The sequence below is a fragment of the Toxotes jaculatrix genome, chromosome 2 (genome assembly GCF_017976425.1).
Source record: "Toxotes jaculatrix isolate fToxJac2 chromosome 2, fToxJac2.pri, whole genome shotgun sequence".
Lineage (NCBI taxonomy): Eukaryota > Metazoa > Chordata > Actinopteri > Toxotidae > Toxotes > Toxotes jaculatrix.
The window spans coordinates 16,767,877-16,791,663 of record NC_054395.1 but is presented as its reverse complement, the minus strand read 5'-3'; the positions used below and the strand labels follow the sequence as shown (position 1 = coordinate 16,791,663).

At 41.7% G+C, this 23,787-nt stretch overlaps 2 protein-coding genes across 2 annotated transcripts; both read left to right on the top strand.

Annotated features, from left to right (window-relative positions):
• Positions 1–3,262: 3,262 nt before the first annotated feature.
• On the top strand, positions 3,263–8,761 carry cacnb3b (calcium channel, voltage-dependent, beta 3b). Its single transcript, XM_041052436.1, is given in 15 exon segments — positions 3,263–3,283; positions 3,454–3,573; positions 3,693–3,815; positions 3,950–4,071; positions 4,334–4,386; positions 4,753–4,772; positions 4,982–5,062; positions 6,892–6,950; positions 7,177–7,277; positions 7,434–7,585; positions 7,800–7,895; positions 8,018–8,188; positions 8,436–8,468; positions 8,470–8,554; positions 8,557–8,761. Coding segments are annotated over 15 exon segments (1,302 nt in total). The 3' UTR covers positions 8,622–8,761.
• Positions 8,762–15,332: 6,571 nt separating this feature from the next.
• rnd1b (Rho family GTPase 1b) lies at positions 15,333–23,230 on the top strand. Its single transcript, XM_041056926.1, has 5 exons — positions 15,333–15,546; positions 16,076–16,163; positions 22,204–22,313; positions 22,447–22,581; positions 22,985–23,230. The coding sequence occupies exons 1-5, from the start codon at positions 15,427–15,429 to the stop codon at positions 23,228–23,230; spliced, it is 699 nt and encodes a 232-aa protein (XP_040912860.1). The 5' UTR covers positions 15,333–15,426.
• The last annotated feature ends 557 nt before the right edge of the window (positions 23,231–23,787 follow it).

Genomic DNA, 23,787 nt, shown 5'->3' with positions numbered 1-23,787 from the left:
ACACTGTACTGTGCACATGCAGTTTGTCAATCTATCTTAACTCTGCATGGGCTACTTTGCAGCTCTGCTTTGAACTTGTACCTCACTGAGAGGCCCATCTGTTGAACGTGATGGATTGTGACTCTGTTATTCTGTTCTCATCTTGTCTCCTGTCTTTTTATGAAGTCATTCCCAGCTTTAAATATTGTAGTTGAGCCCATTTTTGTGGTTCTGTTTGCTTCATGATGCTACTTGGGGTGAAATAGCCACTTAGAGAGTCCACTATAAAATTTCAAAAATGCATATTGACTATTGACTACGATTTTAAATAACTTGTATGTATCTCTCCTCTCTGAACAATTCACATTTTGTCAAATTTTGTACACTCTAACTCAAAAATGAAGGCTCAGTATAAACAGACCACCAGGCACTGAATCATACATTGAGGAAAGTGTCATTCACAGTCGGTTCTTTGGTAAAGGCAAGTTGTTTGTAATGTGCATGCTTCCCTCTGCTGGTGAAGCTCCACAACTGCTGCAGAGTCATTATCTCACGTTTCAGTCTCTAATAGGACTTCCAGTATGTGAGGGATTTCTCGTTTTCTTCCTTTTCTCTTGTTTCCTCTACTTTTACGATGACGGCTGTATAGTGAGTGGGTGTTTGTTGTCTCTAAAGTCAAGTCAGAAAATACAACGAGCTGTGAGTTTCCCAGACATGTTAATACTGTTCCAACACAGAGACCTGCATGTCTGTGATTATATTAGATTCCACTATTGATCCCTGAGTTGTGTGGTGAGCAGCAGGGTTTTTAGAGTTAAACCTCTGCAAAAAGGCAGACTGGGTTTGTCTAAAGATACACTGAGCGCACTGTGGTGAAATATAGTCTGATGACGTGGCTTGGTTTTTACCATGTGTCTTTTTTTCGGTTTTCAATAAGTGTGGATTCTGTACTGCCGCACAGTATATCAGATTGCTTAATTGTAATTTCACACTGGTTGTGGAACTTAAAATGGTTAAGATTTTGAAAACGTAATACCTTTTAAAGCTCGCAGTGTGCATGCCAATAATATTTTTGATGTTGCTGATGACGGGGAACTCTTACATGACTTTCAATATCTCGTTTGTTGACTTGTCAGCTGATAAACATTTAGCTAAATTCAAATCTTCCCTCACTAGGTGGCTATACATATATGGCTTCTTTGTTCATGCACATGGAGAGAAATACAAAACAGTCTCTGACTGAGAATAGCTTTGAATGACACAGCAGCATGGGATGTGTCAGAGTTACCAATGAGGTGACATTACCCACATCTGCATTATAACTGGCTGTAATATGTGAGTATCAGGCACTTATGACGCAGTTGAGAAGCACTGAGGAGGAGGAAATGGCAGCAGACAGAGCAACACCAAAGCCAAACCAGTTTACGTGCTATTTAAAACTTCAGAACCTTTTAAAAACCCATTTTTCTACTCAAAACATGGAGAATTCAGAGTTTATTACTTTGCATTCTAAAAACACACACTTATATCCTGTCATTCTTTGTATTGAAACCAGTCAGTCAATCTTTAAAAGAATGTATTAATATCTGAGTGTATAGTCAGTAGTAGTATACTAAAGAATATACTGTACATGTCAAGAGATTATATGAACTGACTTTGCTCTAATCATCTTAAAGTACTGTACATTTGTCTGATGGTGCCAAAACTCCTGTTAACAGTGGAGGTTACTTTGAGGCTGTTGTTGTTATCCTTGATATCTGATTCTCTGCATCTGCCCTTGAAATTTCAGCAAAGAAAAAAAAATCTTTTTCATCAAGTCAAAACATTATAAAAGTGTGATCAGAATAGGTGAAGACAACATATAGATATATTGTGCTAAAGAGACTCAGAGTGTGTACTTCAGATTCTCAGTCCTTCTCATCCATGAGAGGCTCTATGAGCTTTAATTAGGCTTTGTTTCTTCTATTGGTAGACTCCTCAGATTCTCTTCTACCTCTGGCAGGCTTTGATATTTAAATGAAATCCACACACTCTGCACTGACTTCAGCTAAAACATCTTTTTGGAGGGCAGGGGAAGCAAAGCAAAGGAGAGCTGGAGCTGGTGGGGAGGAAGGAAGAGAGGAGGGGGGAGGAAACAGGTGGGGGGGGGGGGGGGGGGGGTAAAAGAAGGATGACGTTGTTATGGAGCTATATTTGGCTGTCTTATGTGGGTGCTCCTGTCTGGTATGTGAGGAGTCTTCCAGCCCTGCACCCAACCAGGACTGCAGCCGCTGGGGAGGAGCAGGCTTCTGATGGAGTGAGAGGACAAATGTAGGATCTGGTGAGGTGAGCTTTGTCAGAGGGAAAGTTTACGTGTGTTACTGTAAAGCACTTTGTAACTTAAATGTGCTATATGAGTAAAGTTATCATTTTAAAGTGTAAACAGGGCGACAGGTTCTGTATCTGTCTGTACTACATGCGTGCTTCAATAAGTTTTTATTATTTTCCTTTACAATGTTTAATAGAAAAGAGATTGTTTTTTTTGTATGTTTCTTTTGTGTTGTTCAGAAATGGGATATTCTTGTTCTCTGGTGATTGACATTTAAATCCTTTCTAAGGAGTAAGAATTGTGCTAGCAGTCAGAGAAATATGAATTATGTGTCATGATTTTATAATGTGAACTTGTATGTGCAGCTGGTGCTGTATTTTCTTTTCACAAGTACAGTAATACGTCCACTTATTACTGGTCTTAGATGCCAGGCTGCTGCCACAAACTTAAAGTTTTATTGGATTACAAATAATGCTCTCTGGTATGCCACATTGGTCTGCTAACACATGACTGAAACTTTCAAACTGTTTCTATTGGACTTGAAAGTGTGATTCATTGATACACAAACAGATTCAGAACACAAACTTCAAGCTCAAAACATATAATTAAAATTGGGTTGTTTACTGGCACATTTCCTACCACATCCTTTGTTGATACAGGCCAATCTGGACTCTAGAAAATGGATCGAAAGCTGGATTTTGTAGCATTATCTTGTATTTCCAATACTCTTGTCAGAGTTGTGTCTTAGTTAGTTTTCCTGGTTGAAGACTTTGGGCTTTTGCCAACATCTGGTGCCCCTGGCTGAGTGGATGAATAGACAACAATGCTCTGTTGGTTGTTGGTGTTGTTGCAGTACTCACGCACATGTTCCCCTGAGAAGGCTGCTTTGGAAAGCTTTAGGAACTTGCAGCTTGGATCACGTGGTTTCAGGAAAGGACAGGCAGATTTAGAGACAGGTTGAACAAGGAAGAAGACATGGGGGACACAGAGGGAGATGTAGGTGATCTGTTTTGCCATTTGCTATGACTCAACAGTTATTGTGTGATGAGTAATTCTGAACAGATGCTACAAGGTGTTAGGTACTGTGTAGTTTGAACTGCTGTCTGCCTGGGCTGTAAGAGTTATTTCTCTCCTCTCCTCTCTTCTCCTCTCCTCCTCTCTTTCAGGGTTCAGCCGATTCCTACACTAGTCGACCCTCTGATTCCGACCTGTCCCTGGAGGAGGACCAGGAGGCGTCTCGGCGTGAAGCCGAGCGCCAGGCTCAGCTGCAGCTGGAGAGAGCCAAGGTGAGAGCCTGAGGGTCGAAGGTCAACGCCTGTTCTTAATTTCACCTTCAGTTCCTGACGAGTGATGTGAAAAGTACTGACTCTCAATCATGTTTTTGACTTTCTTTGTCTTTCAACAGTCTAAACCAGTAGCATTTGCAGTCAAAACCAATGTGAGTTACTGTGGAGCCCTTGATGAAGATTGTCCGGTCCAAGGTGCTGCAATTAACTTTGAAACCAAAGACTTTCTGCACATAAAAGAGGTAAGAGGCTTTCAGCAGTAAGATTATTACATCACTGCCACTGCCACTTGCATACGTAGACTGTTATCTGTGATCCGTGTCATGTTTGCAGCATAATTTCACGGTCACATAAGGGGTGTTTCACTGTCATGCAGAAATACAACAATGATTGGTGGATTGGTCGACTGGTGAAGGAAGGGGCAGACATCACTTTCATCCCGAGCCCAGTCAAACTGGAAGCAATGAGGATAAAACAAGAGCAGAAAGCAGCAGCAAGGTCAGAGGTTGCACTTCTCTCAGAGATCTCTGACTCCATTATCACTCCTCTGCTTGTCTCTGTCTCTCTGAGTTTCTGTCTCTCTCTGTTGCCCTAATTCTACCAGCTTCCTGTCTAGCGCACTCTTTGAAAACTTTTATTTTTTTTTGGTCATAACTAGTTCTTGCTAATGTGTTGCTCTGTTTTCAAAAGTCCTTTCTCTTTAAATTGCCTCCTGAGGGGATTTGCGCATAATGAAGCTTTGCATTATGTTGCTCCACAGGAAAGGAGGCAACGCATCATCCGGAGGCTGGAGGTCCACCCCACCATCTGCAGGTAAGTGAGACGGGAGGAGTCCTGCTGCTGTGTCTGTCTGCTCTGCCTCTACTGGGACTGCATGCTCTCACAAGGTTAGATTTGCATATTTTAACATACTATTCCTGGACTAAAATGGTCCCCTCAGTAAGTAATATGTGTTGGGAAACATCAATTGACAGACAACTTAGAAAAGATAACTGCGTTACAGGATCACAGTGTAAATGTACTTGTCCACATCCCAGCATTAAATGCATGTTTTCTTTGTCAATGCACATTTACAGAGCCTCAAAACTCAAAGTGATCTAAAGTAATGACTTATTGCTAGTGCCATCTTTTTAGTCTTTCTCCTTCTTTGCCTAATGTCCAATCTGTTTATTCTGAAAGCCAAACAGAAGCAGAAACAGGTATGTTTGTCATTGTGCCTCTTCCTCTGTCCATCACTTTACATTTTTACAACTTATCCAAAGACACTGCTGAGGATATTGTTACACTTATGGCTAGTGAAATGCAGAGCAACCAGCTGCCATTCTTTTAACTGTGTTAGTCGTTAAATTCACTTCAACCTGTTCTTATGTTTTCCTCCTACGAACCCTGTCTGTGCTGTTCTGTACAGACCGAACATGTTCCTCCATATGATGTGGTTCCTTCTATGCGGCCAGTGGTGCTGGTGGGCCCATCGCTGAAAGGATATGAGGTGAGGCAACTACTGCTCTTTAGTTAGTATAAGTTGGTTCTGCTTTGTATTTGGAATAATTACTTGGATCTGTTCAGATGTGGACCTTGTGCTAAAAGTATTATTTGTCCATTGTATCAATCCCTCTGACTTTGGTCATCCCTGACTTGACATTTGCAGTTTTGAATGAAATGTCTCAATAACTACTGGATGGTGCGGCCTCAGCTGGCTATTTATCATTATTTTATACACTTTGATTTGATTCACTGAAAAAAAATACAAATTATAAACCAATAATGAAAATATCTGTTAACAACAGCCACAGATATGACATGTCTAAGTGTTTGAGTTCAGACTAGTTTGTTGTTTTTCTTCCCTGGGCTGCCTTTGTTTGTTCCAGTTTAATCTGGATTGTATTTTCTGGTCCAGTATGGACTTGCCTGGTTTGATCTAAAGGGAATCACTCTCGCCTCCATTATCCCATTAACACTGATACTAAACACCACAGTCACATCCTGATGAAATTATAGCACACGCAACAGGAATCTTAGACCCATTTTGAGTGATACAGAACTGCATGTATGAGCTACTGTGTGTGATAGTCTCCTACACTAAACTCTATGTAACACACACACACACACGATGAGATGTATGAGAACTCACTGCCCGATTAATCTTAGAAAATGTCAATGTCGAGTGAATCTGCAGATGAACATGTTGAAATGTGAGGCGTGTAATTGAACAGAATGTCTTCAGCATTTCCTCTCTGCCTCCCTCTCTCCTCTGTGACTGCGCAGGCTGTGTGCCAAGCCGTTTGTTTTGTGCGTGTGTGAAATATTTATGTATCGCTCTGGTGATGTGCTTTGGGGATGCTCCAGTGGTGAGCGCCAGCCTGCCTCCCTCTCTCTTTCCCTCTCGCTCTCTTTCCCTCTGCTTTGTCTCTCTTGTACATATTATTTTCAGTTGCTCGCTATTGTTCTTGAATGTAGCCTCTCTCTTTTCCTCTCTTACACTCTCTTCCTCATCTTGCTGTTTCTCCATCTCTCCGTAACACTGCGGAAGAGCAGCACCACTGTGCGCTTCATCCCCTATTCCGAAGGCCATCCATTTTTCAGGACTGTTTGAAAATAGACTGATTCACTTCATCCTCACTGCGTACATGCAAACGCACACTATCTCTATCCATGTCAGCCTTAATGGCGCTCAGCACTATGTGCTCTGAGTGGCTGGTCTGGTTATAACACCATCGTCCTTAATGAGGAATGTATTTGTTTTGAAAATGAAAGGCTATGTTTACTTTGATGTATTTCTAGCCCTGTTATATAACAAGATCATTATTACAAAAGATAAACATATAAAAATGAATAAAATAATATAAATTTCACAATGATTAGTTCTGTCTAACACTCAACAGTCGAGGCAGCATGTTGCTTTAAGTTCTCCTATTTAGAATTCATAAACAGTCTGTGAACATTTACGAGGTGTAAGTGTTTATTAGTGTATTTGCCAACAACTGGAACGCCTCCTGTGAGGCATCCATAAGTAGAGGCTGGCGTTTAAACACATAATAATTGACAATGTGGTGAAACAGTGTTGTTATAAAATAAAACATGTCTTGTGAGGAGAAGTTATAACTGTTTGCTCAAACGGGAACTACAGTATAGTGTGTTAAAAAAACATTTATTAAATGTTCATATAGTGCTCATAAATGCTAAATAGGGGGACTTAAACTAAAATTCCACAAAAATCAAAAGAAAGTGAACAAAAAAATAATAATGTGGGGATAAGTGTGTGTGCACAAGTGTATAGTCTCTCCTAACTTCTCTCCACTCTTCCTATCTGTCTCCTAGGTAACAGACATGATGCAGAAAGCCTTGTTCGACTTCCTAAAGCACAGATTTGATGGCAGGTGGGTACGGCTGTCTGTGTTGCTCTCTGCAGCTGCAGCTCAGTGTACAGCAACACTCTGACTGCGCTACAGAGCTGCTCGTGGGATTCTGCCCATCAAGTTTTCATGGTCGATGGGAAACATGATGATGATGGTTTTATTTTTAGCTGCAAGAGAGTACAAGTTCAACTCATCTTTTGAAATAGAACAGTTGTGGATGTGATGTGATAAGACACTTCTTCTTTAGGATTTCTATTACACGGGTGACTGCTGATCTGTCACTGGCGAAGCGCTCAGTGCTCAACAAGAAGGCCATAATGGAGAGATCCAACACACGCTCCAGTCTCGGTGAGTGACGAGTCTTTGATCTTTTTTTGCTAAATAAAGATTAATGCCCGCTAAGAATAGATGCCTCCTCTGTCTGTAATGCCAAGTTTGCGTGAAACTGAAGTGATCTTGCTCACTTGCTCTCTCTCTCTCCCTCCTTCTTTGGTTTGTCCACAGCTGAGGTCCAGAGTGAGATAGAGAGGATCTTTGAGCTGGCCAAGTCTCTTCAACTGGTCGTCCTGGATGCAGACACCATCAACCACCCAGCACAGCTCCTCAAAACTTCTCTGGCGCCCATCATCGTCTACGTCAAAGTGTCCTCACCTAAAGTAGAGCACAACCCACAGAAACTTTGCAAATAAATTCATTCTAGATTTATGCTTTTTGCCTATATCGTTCTTGATTATTATAAAAAAAATTTATGTGAAACAGTGGAATAATCAATTAGTTAGTCAACAGAAAATTTGTGCCTAGAGTTTTATTTGTGTGTGACTTGAGTCTTTTTAACTGTATGACTCTCTTTGTCTCCGGTCCATCTCACAGGTTCTTCAGAGGCTGATCAAATCTCGAGGGAAGTCACAAAGCAAACACCTCAACGTTCAGATGATGGCAGGGGACAAGCTAGCTCAGTGCCCACCTGTAAGTCACTCGGCCTAAAACTCATAATTATAAGGCTCAGAAAAGGCCTTTAATCTTTAATGGACATTGAGTGATATAACCCTTCCTTCTGATCTCTTGTGTTCCTATCTTTAACTGATTAGGAGATGTTTGATGTGATCCTGGATGAGAACCAGCTGGACGATGCATGTGAACACCTTGCAGAGTACCTGGAAATTTACTGGCGGGCTACGCATCTCCCCTGTGCTGCCCCTGTCAACCCCTTACTGGACCAAAGCGTGATCACCCCACCCTCAGCTAACTCCAGCCAACAGGTGAGACAAATATTCAACTAGGGCTTTATTTTTTTTAACAATTTTTCTGTATTATTAATTACACCTTTTCTTTCCTGCATCCATTCACTAGTTTTCTGAAACTCAAGAGCTGATAGAATGATCAATACCACAGACATAGGTGAGAAGAAATATTTCTCTTTTGCACTTAGTTTTTATTTCTGTTGCTACTGGTTTTTGGTACTGGTAAGATTTTCTCTCTCGAAATGTGCCTTCTGTCCCCCTGTAGGAGCAGCATGTGCTGTCGGCTGGGGTCAGACTAGGAAGTCATAGAGCACAGGGACCAGGGTGCCACCAGGGGGCAGCAGCAGCCCTCATCTCTCCTGAGCCAGCCACCACCTTCTCTGCCCACCCTGGGGCGAAGGCGAGAACAAGAGCAGAGTCCCTCGAGAGGGAAAGAGCAGAAGGCTGGTGATCTGGAGGAAGAGGAGAGACAAAAACAGGGAGAAGAGCAGGAGGAGGAGGAAGATTTGACCAGCACCCTAACAGATAGAGGAGCCTCCACCTCACTGCTGCCCCCTCGGCGAGAGCTCCCTGCTCCCACCGCCACGCGACAACTCAGGGCCGCTTTCTACAGCTGCATGCGTACTGGTAACAAAAACCAGTACAGCAGTGCAGTCACTGCACACTTCACTCCCTCTAACCCCAAACACCACCCCCCCCGCCACCCTGACCCCACCCTGACTGGAAGCCACACCCCCCACCTGGCAAAGCTGAGCTAGCCCATGTGTGTCCAGACACCCAGAGGAGGCCATTCCAGACACAGATACGCTGATTCAGCTCACATTGTAGACAAACTGCACACCTGTGAAGTCAGAGTATGTTAGCATACAGTACTGTAGCATAGCAAAACACAAACATGACTAGTTTGCCAACTTCCCAGGGTTTCAATAAACCTGGCTTCCCTCTCTGGCCAAAGAGCACAGAGAGTAACAGAAAACCAATTCTGTATGTCTTCCATCTTTACAGTTCTCTGTGAACTGTCATTCCAGTTTAACCAAACATTTCCTCAGAGGCACAACCATCATGTTTCAGAGTGAAAGTGGTGTCACCTGTAATGGTGACTCCCAAGGAAAATCCAAACTTTCCTCTTCCTTTACTTCCAGTAGCCTTTATTTATTTATTTATTTATTTTTAATAGTAACCATCCATACTACTGTCTATAAATCATACCTTGGCTCTCAGTATAGCTGATCACATCTCTGTATGCAGCAGTGATGCAAAACCCATGCATGACAAGCACATAAACAGTCTATATGCATTTTTATCACAGCTGTGAATGTATGAATGCTGGCCTGTTAGTTTAGGAAGGATTATTTACAATAACTGTGGTTTGTTTGCAGACGGTTGGTTTTACATTTAACCTTACTAGAATGAAAATGTAATTCAGTATATGTCAAGAAAACACAAAACAAATCATTCAGTTACATTTGGTTTCAAATGTGATTCTAATCAATCACGTTTTAATCATTTCAGATGATCATACATTTACCGAACCGTTCTATGTATCTTTTTATCCCAACTTAAAGCTTAAATTTATCCACATTTTTGTGTTTCTGTGTGGTTTTGATCCACACAGAAATATAATTCGTAGCATAACCAGATGTCAGAAGATTCATTGATATTTAACAAACATGTAAGTTACTCCAAAAGAGGACAGATGCATTGCTCCAGTCTCAGACTTCCAGTCTAGGCACACCTTATATTTATGTTGTTTCCTGACATCAAACTTCTCCTGATAATGGTAAAACTGAAAGCTTGAGACTAGAACAATTACTGTCCTTGAATAATATGATTATTTCTTACCTCAGCAAGTGTTCTGAATGTGATTTTTTTGGGGGGATGATAAAAATTAGCAGATCATCACAAAGCAGACAGTCTGAAACATGTTTTTGTTTCCATATCAGTGGCATAATTTACATTTCATACTACACTGCTACTGATTGTTGTAGTGCTAACTCAAGTAGTAGGTGACTTGATTCCCTATTTCTGATTTGATGGTGGATTGAGAGCCTCAGAAATAAGCTTCTCAGTGACAAGGAAGTAGCTGTGTACACCTGCACCCACCCTCCACTACACCACTGTGCTACAGCACCGAGAAGGCTTCGTCTCCCAGACACTGAGGTCTCTGAGCACATCAACAGTTTCCAAAGGGTTACTTCCAGATGAGCCTAGTCTATTATTTAATTGTCTTTTGGCATATAGAGCTAAAATCAGCACAAATACTGCAGGCTTTTAAGCACACAGAGGGCGACCTCTGGTGGCGTGTTTATGTTATTAGAGGTCTTGTATCCACTGCTTATTCTCTGTCCCCACTGAAAACAAACTGCAGGATATACATTAAATATGCATCCACATAAATTAAGAATATGTACAATTTCCATTCTTGAGACTAGTGAAATATCTTGGCTGCAGTTACCAAAAGCTTCATCTAAACTTTGCTTAACCATCGATAGTCTGTTTAATGTTTATTTAAGCATCCGTTTGCCTCCATTTCATGTCTTACAGTACTCACAGAAATGGACGCACCTCAGCAAGCACTGAAATTCTTAAATGAATGCATCTGCTTTTCTCATGTAAACCTGTAGAATTCAGCTAACATACCACATATGTAAATAATCTAATGTATGTGCATGAGTATGTTGTATTCCTGTTTCATCAGAAGGGCTTTATAGAACCATCCTCACGCGAGCCGTTCACTTGTCAGAGCAAATTTACATGACCTACATAACCAGTCACATGTATGCATTATCAAGGCTTAACTGTACATACTGTATATTCAATATGCAGATATTATTGTTATTATTGTTATTATTGCACAGAAACAACATTTGCTGACAGGAAGTAGAAGGGATTTAGTCACAGTACACAAATCTATATTCAAAGCCTCAGAAAGCATGTGTTTATATGTATTTTCCTCTCTTTTTAGAATGATGCACTGCAGTTATTTAGGACCACCATAAAGATTGCTTCCACTGACACCCACATTCATTTCTGAAGGACCAGGTTTGAGATATAAAACTTCTATTTGATGAAATATAGAGAGCACAGTACCTTCTTTCGATACAGAGAAAAAAAAACATAAAACAAATATCAGTTCCTCCTGTTTGTTTAATTTTTATTACAGGAAATTTCTACAAAAAGTTAATTATTCTTTGGATGTCCAAAGCACAATTTTTTACAATTATCATTTCCTATTGCGTTTCACTTGCCTAAATTCTGTATGCAATACAAAGTCTAGCATCGACGAGACACTAGCTGAGACTATCAAGATATCTCCTCAGTTATGATGGGGTATAATTGCACTACTATCATTTATATGTCTGCTTTATGATGCAATAAATGCACTAAACGTTATGCTGTACCCACCTCTAATACTGAACAAGCTGTCTGGTCTAATGATGATGTCAACATTTCCCGTGGTTTCTGACAAGTCAACAAGATAAATGATATCCAACAGTGTCTGATGATGATGATGTGTACAGGGTGCATCTTTTGTCAATAGCACATTTGAAAGAGGGGGTGAATAAAAACCAACAACATTTAAGTAACATTTTTGTGTGTCTGGTGTTTTTATTTCTCCTCAGTAGTTCATAATAGAACCAACAGAGGGCAGAAGTGGGATGTCTGTGCCTTCAGGTTGAACTGATGCTGTACAATAATCCATAATCTAAGACAGAAACATCACACAGTGATGGCTTTCATCTCATTTCTGATACTGCAGTTTAAATTTATGCTCTTGTGGCTGAGTAGAAGCAAATCCCTGCAGCTAGGATCCAGGCTTAGGTTAGCTTATTTATGCACATGTGTTTGGAATGAGACATTTGACAATAACATGGGTGTAAAGTTTGGAGTGTCCTCATACATCTTGCCACAGCAAAGCTGAGCTGTGTTGGCTGTATCTTAGCGAAGGTATCCCTTCACTCAAATTTTCTAAGGTAAGAAGGAGTGAGAGGTGAGGACTGGGGACCTGCAACATCAAAATCTCTTTAATCGGTCCACACATGAGCGACAGCACATCAGTCTGTTCAAAACATTCACAACTGCACCCATACGCCTCTCATTCAGATTCAGCATGTGTTCTTTCCTTCAGAAAGCCATGTTAATAGCACCTCTATCTGGACACGATCACCATTTACCATCTGTCCTGTACTTGTGATGTCACACTACATCAATTGGTAGCCTAATGTCACATGTCTTCCCAGACACACTCGTGAAAAATGTGTAAATTGCTGCTTCATATGTGAGTGTAAAATATCAAGTGAAAATTCATGCTGGAAATGGTGGGTTACAACACCATCTGCTGATAACTTTGTGGCAGGAAAATAAGGAAGTCTCCCAGCTCTCATTTCTGAGAATCTTGTGAGAAAGATAGTGACTCAGCTTTAGTCTGTTTTCCTGAGGACACGTGTCGACTGCTGTCCCCTGCCTCCTCCTCATCTTCTAGTATCAGCCATATTGGAAGGTGTCACTTTATGCCTGATGATTATTCACAGCCACCTGTCTCTCCCTGTCCCATCAGAGGAGCTCTGTGGTGATTACACAGCCATTAATGTATTCACTGCAGTTAATTTAGAAGGGTTAGAAAGAGTTCATAGTCTGCAACTTTTCTTCTTGACTGTTCCTGTCTTCCTGTATTACCTCTGTGTTTAAGTTTTATTCACAACCAATCAGTTGTGTAGCACAGAAATCTGGCCTCCATAGATGTGAAGCCTCAGTGGACCTGCTCCCTCTTTAATACACCCGTTGTCATACATGTGCAAGTGATCAGCAATGAAGTGTTTATATTGCATTTGTGCATGAGGAAAGGCTTCACAGTCTGAAACTGCAGCACATTTCAGTCCTCTTTCCTCTTCACACTTTACTTGCCATTTGACTATGATGTTTCAGAACAGCAGAGAACATTATTTCTGTCACAATGTTTTAGGCCCTTATTTTACCCTGGGCATAAGACAAAGTCTAACTCTGGCCCCTACACAGAGGGATTAATGCTTAATATTATAAAATGCACTTTAATGAGACTTCATTTGGATTCATGTTTGCTGAATTAAAGTGTATGAGTTCCAAGTCAAGCACTAGGCCAGTTTGTTGCAAAGAGGAAACTTTAAAAATTTAAAAACTTAAAGGGGTTCAGAGTTATTCAGAAAGCATTCATCAATAATTCATTTAATATCAAGTGAGTCTTGATTCATTTGTCACTCATTGCTCAGTAACTACTCACATTTTTGTGTGGCCTTGTGAAACTGGAGACATTGCTGCATCATTTATCAGCAGGCTAATTATTATAATATTAACTAATTTGCCATGTTAAATACCAGTTAAATCTTTGTGTATTCGCCTTTCTCATGAAAGAAACAGTCACCCCTCCCCCACCCTTCCAGGTGCCCCACCCTCGTTCTCACCGCTGTCTTTCTTTTCTCTTTTAGTGGCCTGATTTCACTTTTTTCAAATGACACGATGACTTCACCTGTAGTCCGGCATCAGATTAAAACTGTGTTTTAATCTAAACTGTTTGGAGATGAAATATTTTTTTGTCCGCCCTACTGCAGGATACATGCTCTATGTATACAAAATGTAGCCAAACATAAAATTACATTGCAACAGAGTTCCTCTTTTTTCCAACTCTGACTGTAAGCAGTATTATTTTACTACATTCACTTGAAAGATAGGTGTAAAATCACAACCTGCCCTTATTCCAGACAAATACTTTGAATGAAGAACATGCTCATGTTCAGATGTTGCTGTTGATGGGAATGAAATCCTACAAGCAACACCAAACATGTCCCTCTGGACATATCAGACACAATCCCCCAAATCAGAGCTGTGTATGATGACAACAAGACATATTGGGCTGTAAAACACAGACAGGTCCCAGCATGGGGGATGAATGATATGGGCTGTTTGTGAACAAAGGCAAATTGCTTTGACCCACCGGGGCAAAAACTGCAAGGACTCTGATTGGCAACAGTAAGTAAATTAGCCAGTAGGTTGCCAGACACATGGGAAAGCAATTAATAGACTTTTATCTTTTAATTCTCCTTTTCCCAACAATGAGAGGCTGTTTCCATACAGAAATAACCTTCAGGGTGTGAAAGTCAGTGTCTGTGTGTCTCCAGGGGTTTGACCAGCACAAGTGAGAGGAAAGACCCCTGACTTGACCCTGTGGGCAGCCGATAGCTTGTCACCTATCCGGGGGCCTCACACCATCCCACCACATGTCAGCATGGTGATATTATACTGAGCCACACTGACACAGGCCAAGACTGCCCTTTGATCAGCAAACAGTCACTGAAACATTCTTTAAATCTTATCTGTCTGTGGTTGACAGAGTAACTGTTACCAGCAAGAAATGTTGGATTTAAATAGAAATCAACCACCAATCACCATGAAAAATCAAACATCACTGTTAAACACACAATCAGAGACAAAAAAAAAACTTCAGTACTAATTTGCCTCATTCAACCGCCAGTGATATTATCTTACTTTGTTAAACTGAGTCAGCGAATTTCAGACCAGTTGTGGAAGATGGGGGGGATAAAAATAAAAAGAAGGAGGAGTTGAGATGTTTGGATAAAACTGATTTGACTCTGTGCAGATTAAAGTAAACTAATTAGTCCACCGGGGGTTGGTCTTTCAGTCCCATTGTACTCAGCCAGTGGTATGCTATTGATCCAGCGAGTCAAGTCAATCTAATCAATCAATTTGCAGCAGGCCAAGTGACAGGACCCACAGGTGACAAAACAAAGGTCTGCAGTGACTGACTGCTAACAACTGGGCCCAAAAATATAACGTTTAAACACTTGAAAATTAAAAATTAAATCGTTCATGATATAGGGCTTGCTCAGTTTGCAGTGAGAAAATACATGAGAAAATCTATTCTTGTTCTTATCACCACAACGGCACAATATTCTGAACTAAATCGAAAATAAGTCCCAGTTTATGCCGGCGCTGTTCTCTCATCCTTGGCACTGATCTTGATCACTGAGTGCAGTAAAGGGATGTTAGAAAGCCTGTGGAATGGTGAGCTCCTATTGGCTGCTGCTCGCCTGTATAAAGAGCCGCAGTGGCAAATTCAATCAGATCAACTGCGGGCAAACCAACGAGAGCCAGGCACCGGGACGCACGATCATACTGGGACGATTCCTGGGCTGCTCTGTTGCTTGTGTTTTTTTTTTTGTTGACTTTTTGTTTTTACCTCACACTGGACCACTCTTAACATCATGAAGGAAAGAAGGAATACACAACCGCTGGTCGTGAGATGTAAACTGGTTCTTGTGGGAGACGTTCAATGCGGTAAAACGGCGATGTTGCAAGTCCTGGCGAAGGATTGTTACCCGGAGGTATGCTCTAACGTGACTCATGTTAGTGAAAAATGAACAGAAAATGCGTGCACAAAAAGTTGTTTTGAATTTTTTTTTTTTTTTTTTTTGGTAATCAGAGTGTTAAGTTCCCGTAAAATGACTGAATATGGCGGGGGGGTCGGTGCGTCTGTTGCAGACATTGACAGTTTGCATGCGCATTTTCCTTAGATTTTCTTCCTTGTGGTTTATTTTGTATTCACTGAACGTAAAATTTTAATTGCATAAGCTTTTTCATCGCAGTGAAAATATATTCCCTGTGCATTTATGAATACTTATTATTATTATCGTTGTTGTTGAATTTCTCCTGCAGCTGTAGTGATTCAAGTGATTGATTGATCCGAAATTCCATCAAAATGAGGGAGAATTTGATTTGGCTTATTATTTGACTGATCCCTCCCCCCAATGCGTGTTTTCGTGTTGCACTAATTAGTGAGATAAATTCCATTACCTGTAGCAGACTGACTGACACCTCCCCACTAATGGCACCGTGTTGCTAATTGCTCCCCAGACCTACGTGCCCACGGTATTTGAAAACTACACGGCCTGTCTGGAGCTGGAGGAGCAGCGAGTGGAGCTCAGTCTGTGGGACACTTCAGGTAACCGATCACCTTTCCTCTGTCTGTCTAGCCTATAATGGCCTGCCTCTCTGTCTGCAGCACTGAAGGAGACTGGAATATTAGGCTGTGTGCTGTGAATGTAATGATCTAGTGTCTCAGATGAAAGGAGAGCTACTCCTTTGGATTTCTTCCATGCAAATTTAAAGGACATAACATGAAAGTGGTGTTTAGTGGCACAAAGGCATATGGACAGGCCTCATACTCTTTGTTGTGACCCATTGTTCACGCAAGAGCACACCAAATGTGCACTTGTTGAGCCAAAGTCATCTTCTTTCAGTTCTCTGAGTTGCAGTCAGTTCATTCCTTTATCACCTGATGCATTTTGGCATGTCGCAGGATAAATGACAAATCTACAAGTACATTTCTGTGCCTAATCTGTTCTGCTGGAAACTAGACAGGAAGACAGTGATTATTCCGCTTCACTTGTTGTTATTGCTGACTTTGTGCATCATATGTTCATTTACACAAAGCGTGAAAAAGAGGGTCAATGTGTCAGTGTGGATCTCCCCAGGGATCTGCTGTTTAGTGTGTGTTGACCTGAATACTGTGAACAGGGGTCTGCAACACCTGTTTGATTCCCTTCATGCTCGCTGCACCATGTTTTCTCTCTCTAGCCCACATCCCTCTCTATCCACACTCGTGCTGCAGCTTCATTAGGTCACCGTGGCTGAGCAAGCTGGCTTTTGTGTGTGTGTGTGTGTTTATGTACGTTTGTCTGTGTACAGCAAATCCTTTACGTAACAGACCCACTTATATGAGACGATGCAGTATTTACTGGGTTCTCATACATTTTTTTCCCCCTGTTATCCAAAGGCGGCAATAGGAAAGCAGTGTGAGTAATTCTCTCCCCAGACCAAATCCTGCTTTTTAATCCCAGACTGTGGACCTTTGGTCTGGCCAGCAGGAGTGGGCCTGGTGCCTGATGATGATGGGCACACAGAGAGGCATCCTGTTGGGCTGGAAGGTTTTCTGGAGCAGACAGACAGCTCAGAAACTCTGGTGACCTGCATTCGCCTCCATATGCTACCCTAGGTCACCCACTCAAACAGCATGATGCAGGGGATTAAGACTCTGAATAGGACCACTGGGCCGTCCCTTCTGACTGACCCACTGAGTTTGGGATTCTTTCTTTCTGCTTTCTTTCACCCATATTTCCTTGCACTTATTTCAATTTTTCAGCCATTTATACTTTGTTCCAGAGCATATCATCATTGTTTTAACTCTCTTCCCTCTGTTGAACCCCTTTCTTTGTCGCTCTCTTGTTATTCATGCAAAATCCAAAATTGCAGCACTTAGTTTCCGGCCAATTTGCATATGTCACCCCTTGACACAAGGAACAATGAGCAGACCCAGTAACAAAACTCACACTGAACAATGCAATGCAAAATACAATAGAGTACAACAAATATGGTACAATACACACGTATCATAGGCAGTTGTAAATTAACAAAAGGCTTCAGTGAAAGTAATTCATGGTGATTTGACTATTTTTATTTACCAAAGGCTTTAGGTTTGATATGAAGACTTTTCACTCTCTTGTTCCACTGAGAGCTTGAGAGTTGTTGTTTTTTTTTTTGTTTTTTTTTTTTAAATAGATGACTCTCATGTATCTCCTGTCAGGCTCTTGGTGATGGGTGACAGGCCCAGGGGCAATTTGTTGGTCACACTGTACAGTTTCTTCTTCTTACTGTAATTTACTCTAATTGTGCCGCTGCATCCCCACCACACCGAGAGGGTCTCCTCATTATCCCAACTCCCCTTCATTGATTGGACTGACCTCATCACCGGCTCCACATGGCAGGCAGCTCCTTCTTCCAGCTCCGCCATGGATTTACAGACTAAAATCAATCCACCAGTTTTAATCAGCCCGGTCTGATCGGACATGCAGGGGGGAAGAGAGAAAGAGGGGAAGGCGAACAACCCGTCCAGTGGCTGTAACTCATGAATAGTGAATAATGAATCTCGTTATGGTGTTAGTGAGTAATTCATTTCAGGTTGGATGCTCTTGCCGATAAAGCCTTTGAGTTTTAGAGGATACTGTATATATAATAATTTCTTGGATGCTACATAATTGAGATTGATTTGGAATGAACCCAGTATCCATTTAAGCTGATGAAACAATCTGTATAATTGTAAAAGAGAGACATTGTTAACAGACAATAATTTTGTTAATGGCTATATATCAGTCATTTCTAATGGCCACTGCGCTTTTAGTCATTTTAGAAACATTTAGGATTTAGTCTGTTTTTGTTTTTTTTGCACCATAAAAAGGCAGAAAACAGTAAAAAGATGACATTTTCAAATTGCTTGTTTTGTCCAGCCAACACCCCACAGGATATTGAACTTACAATGACAAAAACTGAGGAAAAGAAGCCGATACTCACATTCGGGGAGCTGGAACCATCCAATATTTGATATTTTTACATTATAAATGACTTAAATGAATCCGAATGATTGTCGATTTATTTTCTGTTGATTGACTATTCACTCAGTTGACCAGTAGTTTCAGAACTAGGTTAGTTTTTAATTAGAATAAATTATATGGAATTAGAATGCGTAGACTATTAAAGCACTAGTCCAGGCAAATTCATTCAGCAGACTCAGTGAAATGATATGTTTTAATATTCGCCTTTTAACTTTAACAATTGAGGATTTGTTACGTCTGACCATGATTTTTTGATTGCAAAGATTTCTAGCAGCATGCCCTTTTAATTCAACGCACATCAAGGCTTTAGGTTAAATTTTTTATGCAGTCTGTCGTTTCACTCAACTTCAAAACCCACCGAATGATCAGCTTTGACAGTGTCAAGTTACAAAGTAAAGCTTGTTAGCAGTTCAGACGTGGTGATGCTCAGGAACAAAGAACCATCCTCTCTCTCCCCCTGCAGGGGGCTTCAGCAGTGATTCTGACTGGCCATGGCATGTGAAACCAGGGAACAACTGTCTGACGCAATGTAGTGTGTTTTTTTGGGCCGGTCTGAGAAGTCTGTAGTTATCAGCTGCAGCAGCAGCAGCACCACAGCTCCCAGTCGGCTGAGTGTGGGTGGAGGGGCATGGCTACTCTCATCCCCAAATCTGTGAGTCATCCCACCACTGGATCATTAATCTGTCTGACCCCTGGATTCTCACTTTCAGAGATGAGTGTGCTAATGATGAAGACAGGCTATGTCACTCAGTTGATTTAGCACACATGCACAGGAATACACCCGCACACTCACTCATACACACACACACACACACACACAGAAAAGCAGCCCGTGCTCCAACACAAGGCCTGTCGTGAAGCCTACTTCTTCTCTGGCCCAATTTCCACCTCAACACTTAGCTCTGGGCACTGCACCATCAAGACGGATGGAGTCGAGCTCAGCCGCATGGAATTTGGTCATGCTCTTTTCTTTTCCTTCCATTCCCCAGTTAGTCAGCCTCACTCTCCATGTTTCATGCCTCAGAAACTCTCCATCTGTTGTAGAGACATGCTGTTGAGAAAAAGGAAGAAAGGAAACATTTGGGCCATGCTTAGTCGCTGCATGTGCATTGATCTGTCTATCCAAGGCGTTTCTTGGGTTGTTGCAGTGAAAAGAAGGAGGGAAGAGAGGGAAAGAGACAGAGACTGGTGCCCTGTGATATCAGACTGCAGGGGGTGAAGGATTAATGGCATAGGAGGGCTCTTTGTGATCTGCCTCAGTTGGATACACTCCTGCCTTCCCTTCTCTCTTCCTCCTGTCTTTATCTTGCCAATAGAAAACAATAGAAACAGTTATTTCGTCCAGGATTAGAAACTGGGTCCTGGAGTGTCGGGAAAGTGCTGCCAAGGCGGCTACTGTATCCAAACGGCATGTTGAGGGGCTTTAAATATTAATATTTACACATTCATATCATTTTTTTTAATTTAATTCCTTTTAAAGATGGGATAAATACACCCACTGATTCATGCATCCTTTGTGCAAAACAGAAGATAAAATCAATCCTAGTGGAGGTTTGAGTAACAAAAAACAAACACCCTAGATGCCCCAACCATTTCCCTTCCCTCTTGGCAGGGTAACTAATTTGTCAGCTTTAATTGCAAAGGCTCTTGGACCCCCTGTGCAGCTTCTGTGCAGCTTTGCATTGATTGCTGCCTTTAGATCAGTGGCCGTTTAATGCAGAATCACACCCAGGTTCCCGGCTTTGTGATAACCCCTTGCGGGAGATTGAGAAGATTTATAGAGCGCCCCTGCTTCTGACTCTCCTTAAGAGATACCTCAGAGACACGACACACACAGAGACTCATCATCCCAGTGGTGCTAATTGTTCTGATGTGAATGTGTGTCAATTTTCACAGTCAGCGAACGCAAAGTGGTCTCACAGATGAGCGTGGCTATTCTGCTCTAGCCCTATAAGTTTAACACTCTGCAAGGGAAATAATGTAATTTTCATTCTTGAGGTGGTGATGTCTCTCCTCTTTTTGAAAATACAGTTGTAGTAAATAATTTACTTACTAACCAGAATGTTTCAGTTAATTTACTACTAAAGAGAAGAACAAAGTCATTTTTCAATCCAAAGGCATAAAAACAGAGTACAAAATACAAAAAGCGTGTCCCTTTGTTCTTTTGCAGCGATGTTTACTTTCTTCAGGACATTGAGCCCTGAGGAATTTCATCACAGCTTGTCATTATTCCACTCACAGCTCCCGGCAGCTGGCAAAATTCAGTTTTACCCTTTGATAATGTGGAAAATCATTAAGTATTCATGAAACTGATCTACATGCGAACATCCATGTTGCGTGCATGCTTTTTCATATGTTTTTCTTCTCATGCATTGTTTTCTGCGCTGTGTAAATCAATTAGGATGGTTGTGTAATATCTAATGAGTGATTACACAGACTTCTTTTGTTATCTGTAGCTATAAGAGGAACACCGAATCCCTTTTGGGATTCATGAGGAGCCGAGAGTAAACATGTTAATCCCATTGAGCTGCTCCTCTTGTGTTTCATCTTATCACAGATTGGGATCACCTCTGGCTGCTGCCAAATTTAAATAGTGAGTCTGCGTGTTATTCGGTGTGGTGTTGGCATGCCTGAATGTGTGTGTTTTTGTGCGATGGATGAATATCTGTGGTTCCCCAACTCTGTTGCAGAGCAGAGGAATGTCCCCAACAGTAGGTGGGTGGGCAGTTTGCTGTGTAAAATGATTGATTGGCAGTTAAGGCGAGCCTTTATGGAGAGGTGGGAGGAATGCCTGATGTAGATGGTGGATTCCAAGGCTGTTGCTGTGGTAACAGAGGGACTGGAGGTATCAGCGCAGAGCAGAGGATTTTTTTGGGGGGTGGGTGGCTTACTTAAGGATTCTGAGCATGAGTGGGAGCGTCTGCCTGCCCCGAGCCCCACCGTTCCACTTGCGTAATCTACTGCAAGAGAAGATCAATGAGGATTTAGTGCTCGATTGTCATTTTCTCTCCCTCTGAAATGCCAGCAGAGGATATAGGAGCAGGGAAAAGAGCAGTTTCAGGGACAGCAAAGTGGGGCTCAGCAGGAGAAGTGATGCCGATTCCACATAATCCTTGCAGCTGTATTCTCCTGCGCTGCCTCTGCCGCTCAATCACACTTTTTATCCTCTGACCAACTGCCACAGCAATCAATACTTGAAACAATGTCCACTTAAAATGAATTGTTGTCTCAACTCATGGAGTCATACACGCTTTACAATGAATATTTCACCGGGTCCACTGTATCTTTGATATGATAGGTTTATGTCTTGTAATGTGACATCAGAAAAGTATGTGCAGCTCCCTGCGGTTTAATAAATATCAAGACCATTTCCAACGACAAGACCATTTTCCAACAAACATTCAAGAACCAAAAAAACTGAATACTCATTCTCAATAACCCTGTGCCTTTGAAATGTACACCACTTTGGTTGTGTAAGGGGGCTGCATTAATGTCATTGATGGCACATGGAACTATTTGACGTCAGAGATCTCAGTGTATTTTTTTTCTTGCTTTTGATCCACATTGATGATTTTCTCTTTTCTGCCCTCTAAGGTTCTCCATACTATGATAACGTGAGGCCCCTGTGCTACAGTGACTCAGATGCAGTTTTGCTGTGTTTTGACATCAGCCGCCCTGATACTATGGACAGCAGTCTGAAGAAGGTAATGGCTTCTTCGCTTTACATCAAAGTCAGACTGCAGTTTTCCAGCAGATTGTGATTTTTTTGGCCTGAGAATATACCTTAGCGTTGGATAATATGTTGTTTATTTACAGCCTGTCCTTTTGTGTCCACAGTGGAAAACTGAAATCCTGGACTTCTGTCCAAGCACACGTATCCTGCTCATTGGCTGTAAGATAGACCTGCGCACAGATGTCTGCACGCTGATGGAGCTGTCCAATCAGAAACAGACTCCAATCACCTATGAGCAGGTGAGAGACAATAAGTAACACATTAACAGAAAGCTTTTTGGTAATATAGTCAAAGATAAATTCAAAACACAAGAATCACGCTTAATTAGTACAGTTGTTAAGCCTCTTCTTTTATGTTTTTGGCTTTATTTGATGTTAGGGCTGAAATAATTTTAGGAATCTGACTCTTGGTAAATAAATCTATTTACCAAGAGATATGATGACGAAAGGGTCAAGAATATAAAGAGTAATCTATTGTCACCCAGTCAGTGAGGGCATGCTCACTCATTTTTAATTTCACAGCCATTTTATGAGCTTGGTCCTGAACTTCACACCACATTGTGACCCTGGTGCAAATAGAAAAGCATGAGATTTTATTAAAGGATGTTATGAACAGCGCTCCTCATCACTCCACTTATTGCAGGGCTCTGCTATGGCCAAGCAGCTGGGTGCAGAGGCTTACCTGGAGTGCTCGGCGTTCACCTCGGAGAAGAGCATCCACAGCGTGTTCCGTACCGCAGCGATGGCCTGCATCAACAAGCTGCAGCCTCTCCCAAAGCCCAGCCCCACCCGCCGCCTCTCCAAAAGACTTCTCCACCTGCCCAGCAAGTCGGATTTGCTCTCTTCCACCTTCAAGAAAGAGAAGGCCAAGAGCTGCTCGGTCATGTGAGTGGAGACCTCTTGGGTTACAGTCCTCACATGCGACCCCCAGCCCCTGCCTCTTTGGTCTCGGGGAAGGGGGGGTGGGCATGATGGTTTTATCAGGGCTTCCTGCTGAATCCTTCCCTCACCCCCCCGGAAACCAAACACCCCTCAGAAGAGGTGGACACCTCGCTGTCCACTTGCTCCTGAACCTTTTAGCGCACATCCATCTTTTTTCCACTACTGTTTATCTTGCTTTCAAACAAACAATATCAGTCAAGGTTTGATCATTGAGCTATCGTTTTTTTTTCACCTGTAAACAGTATGCAACTACAATGGTGTTACATCTGTCTGATTTTACTCTCTCTCGGCACATGTTGATTTTGTCCAAATTGGAAATGTGCAACGTGTGACGTTTAATCTTGTGATGTAAATGCCTCTCAGACAATTCTGTGGATATTTTTCTAAGTACAAAAATAAATCTAGCATGAAACCGTCAGGAATTAGCAAAATCCTGTACATCCCTCTTAGTAAGGTGTGTGAGGTGTGAAATGGCTTGTCGCTGTTGTCCCCATTTAGGCCTGT

Excerpts from the sequence above, each read along its gene's own strand:
- rnd1b (XM_041056926.1), top strand. The coding sequence starts at position 15,427 with ATGAAGGAAAGAAGGAATACACAACCGCTGGTCGTGAGATGTAAACTG. Across the intron at positions 15,547-16,075 it reads CGAAGGATTGTTACCCGGAG|ACCTACGTGCCCACGGTATT; the intron begins GTATGCTCTAAC and ends ATTGCTCCCCAG. Across the intron at positions 22,582-22,984 it reads CTCCAATCACCTATGAGCAG|GGCTCTGCTATGGCCAAGCA; the intron begins GTGAGAGACAAT and ends CACTTATTGCAG.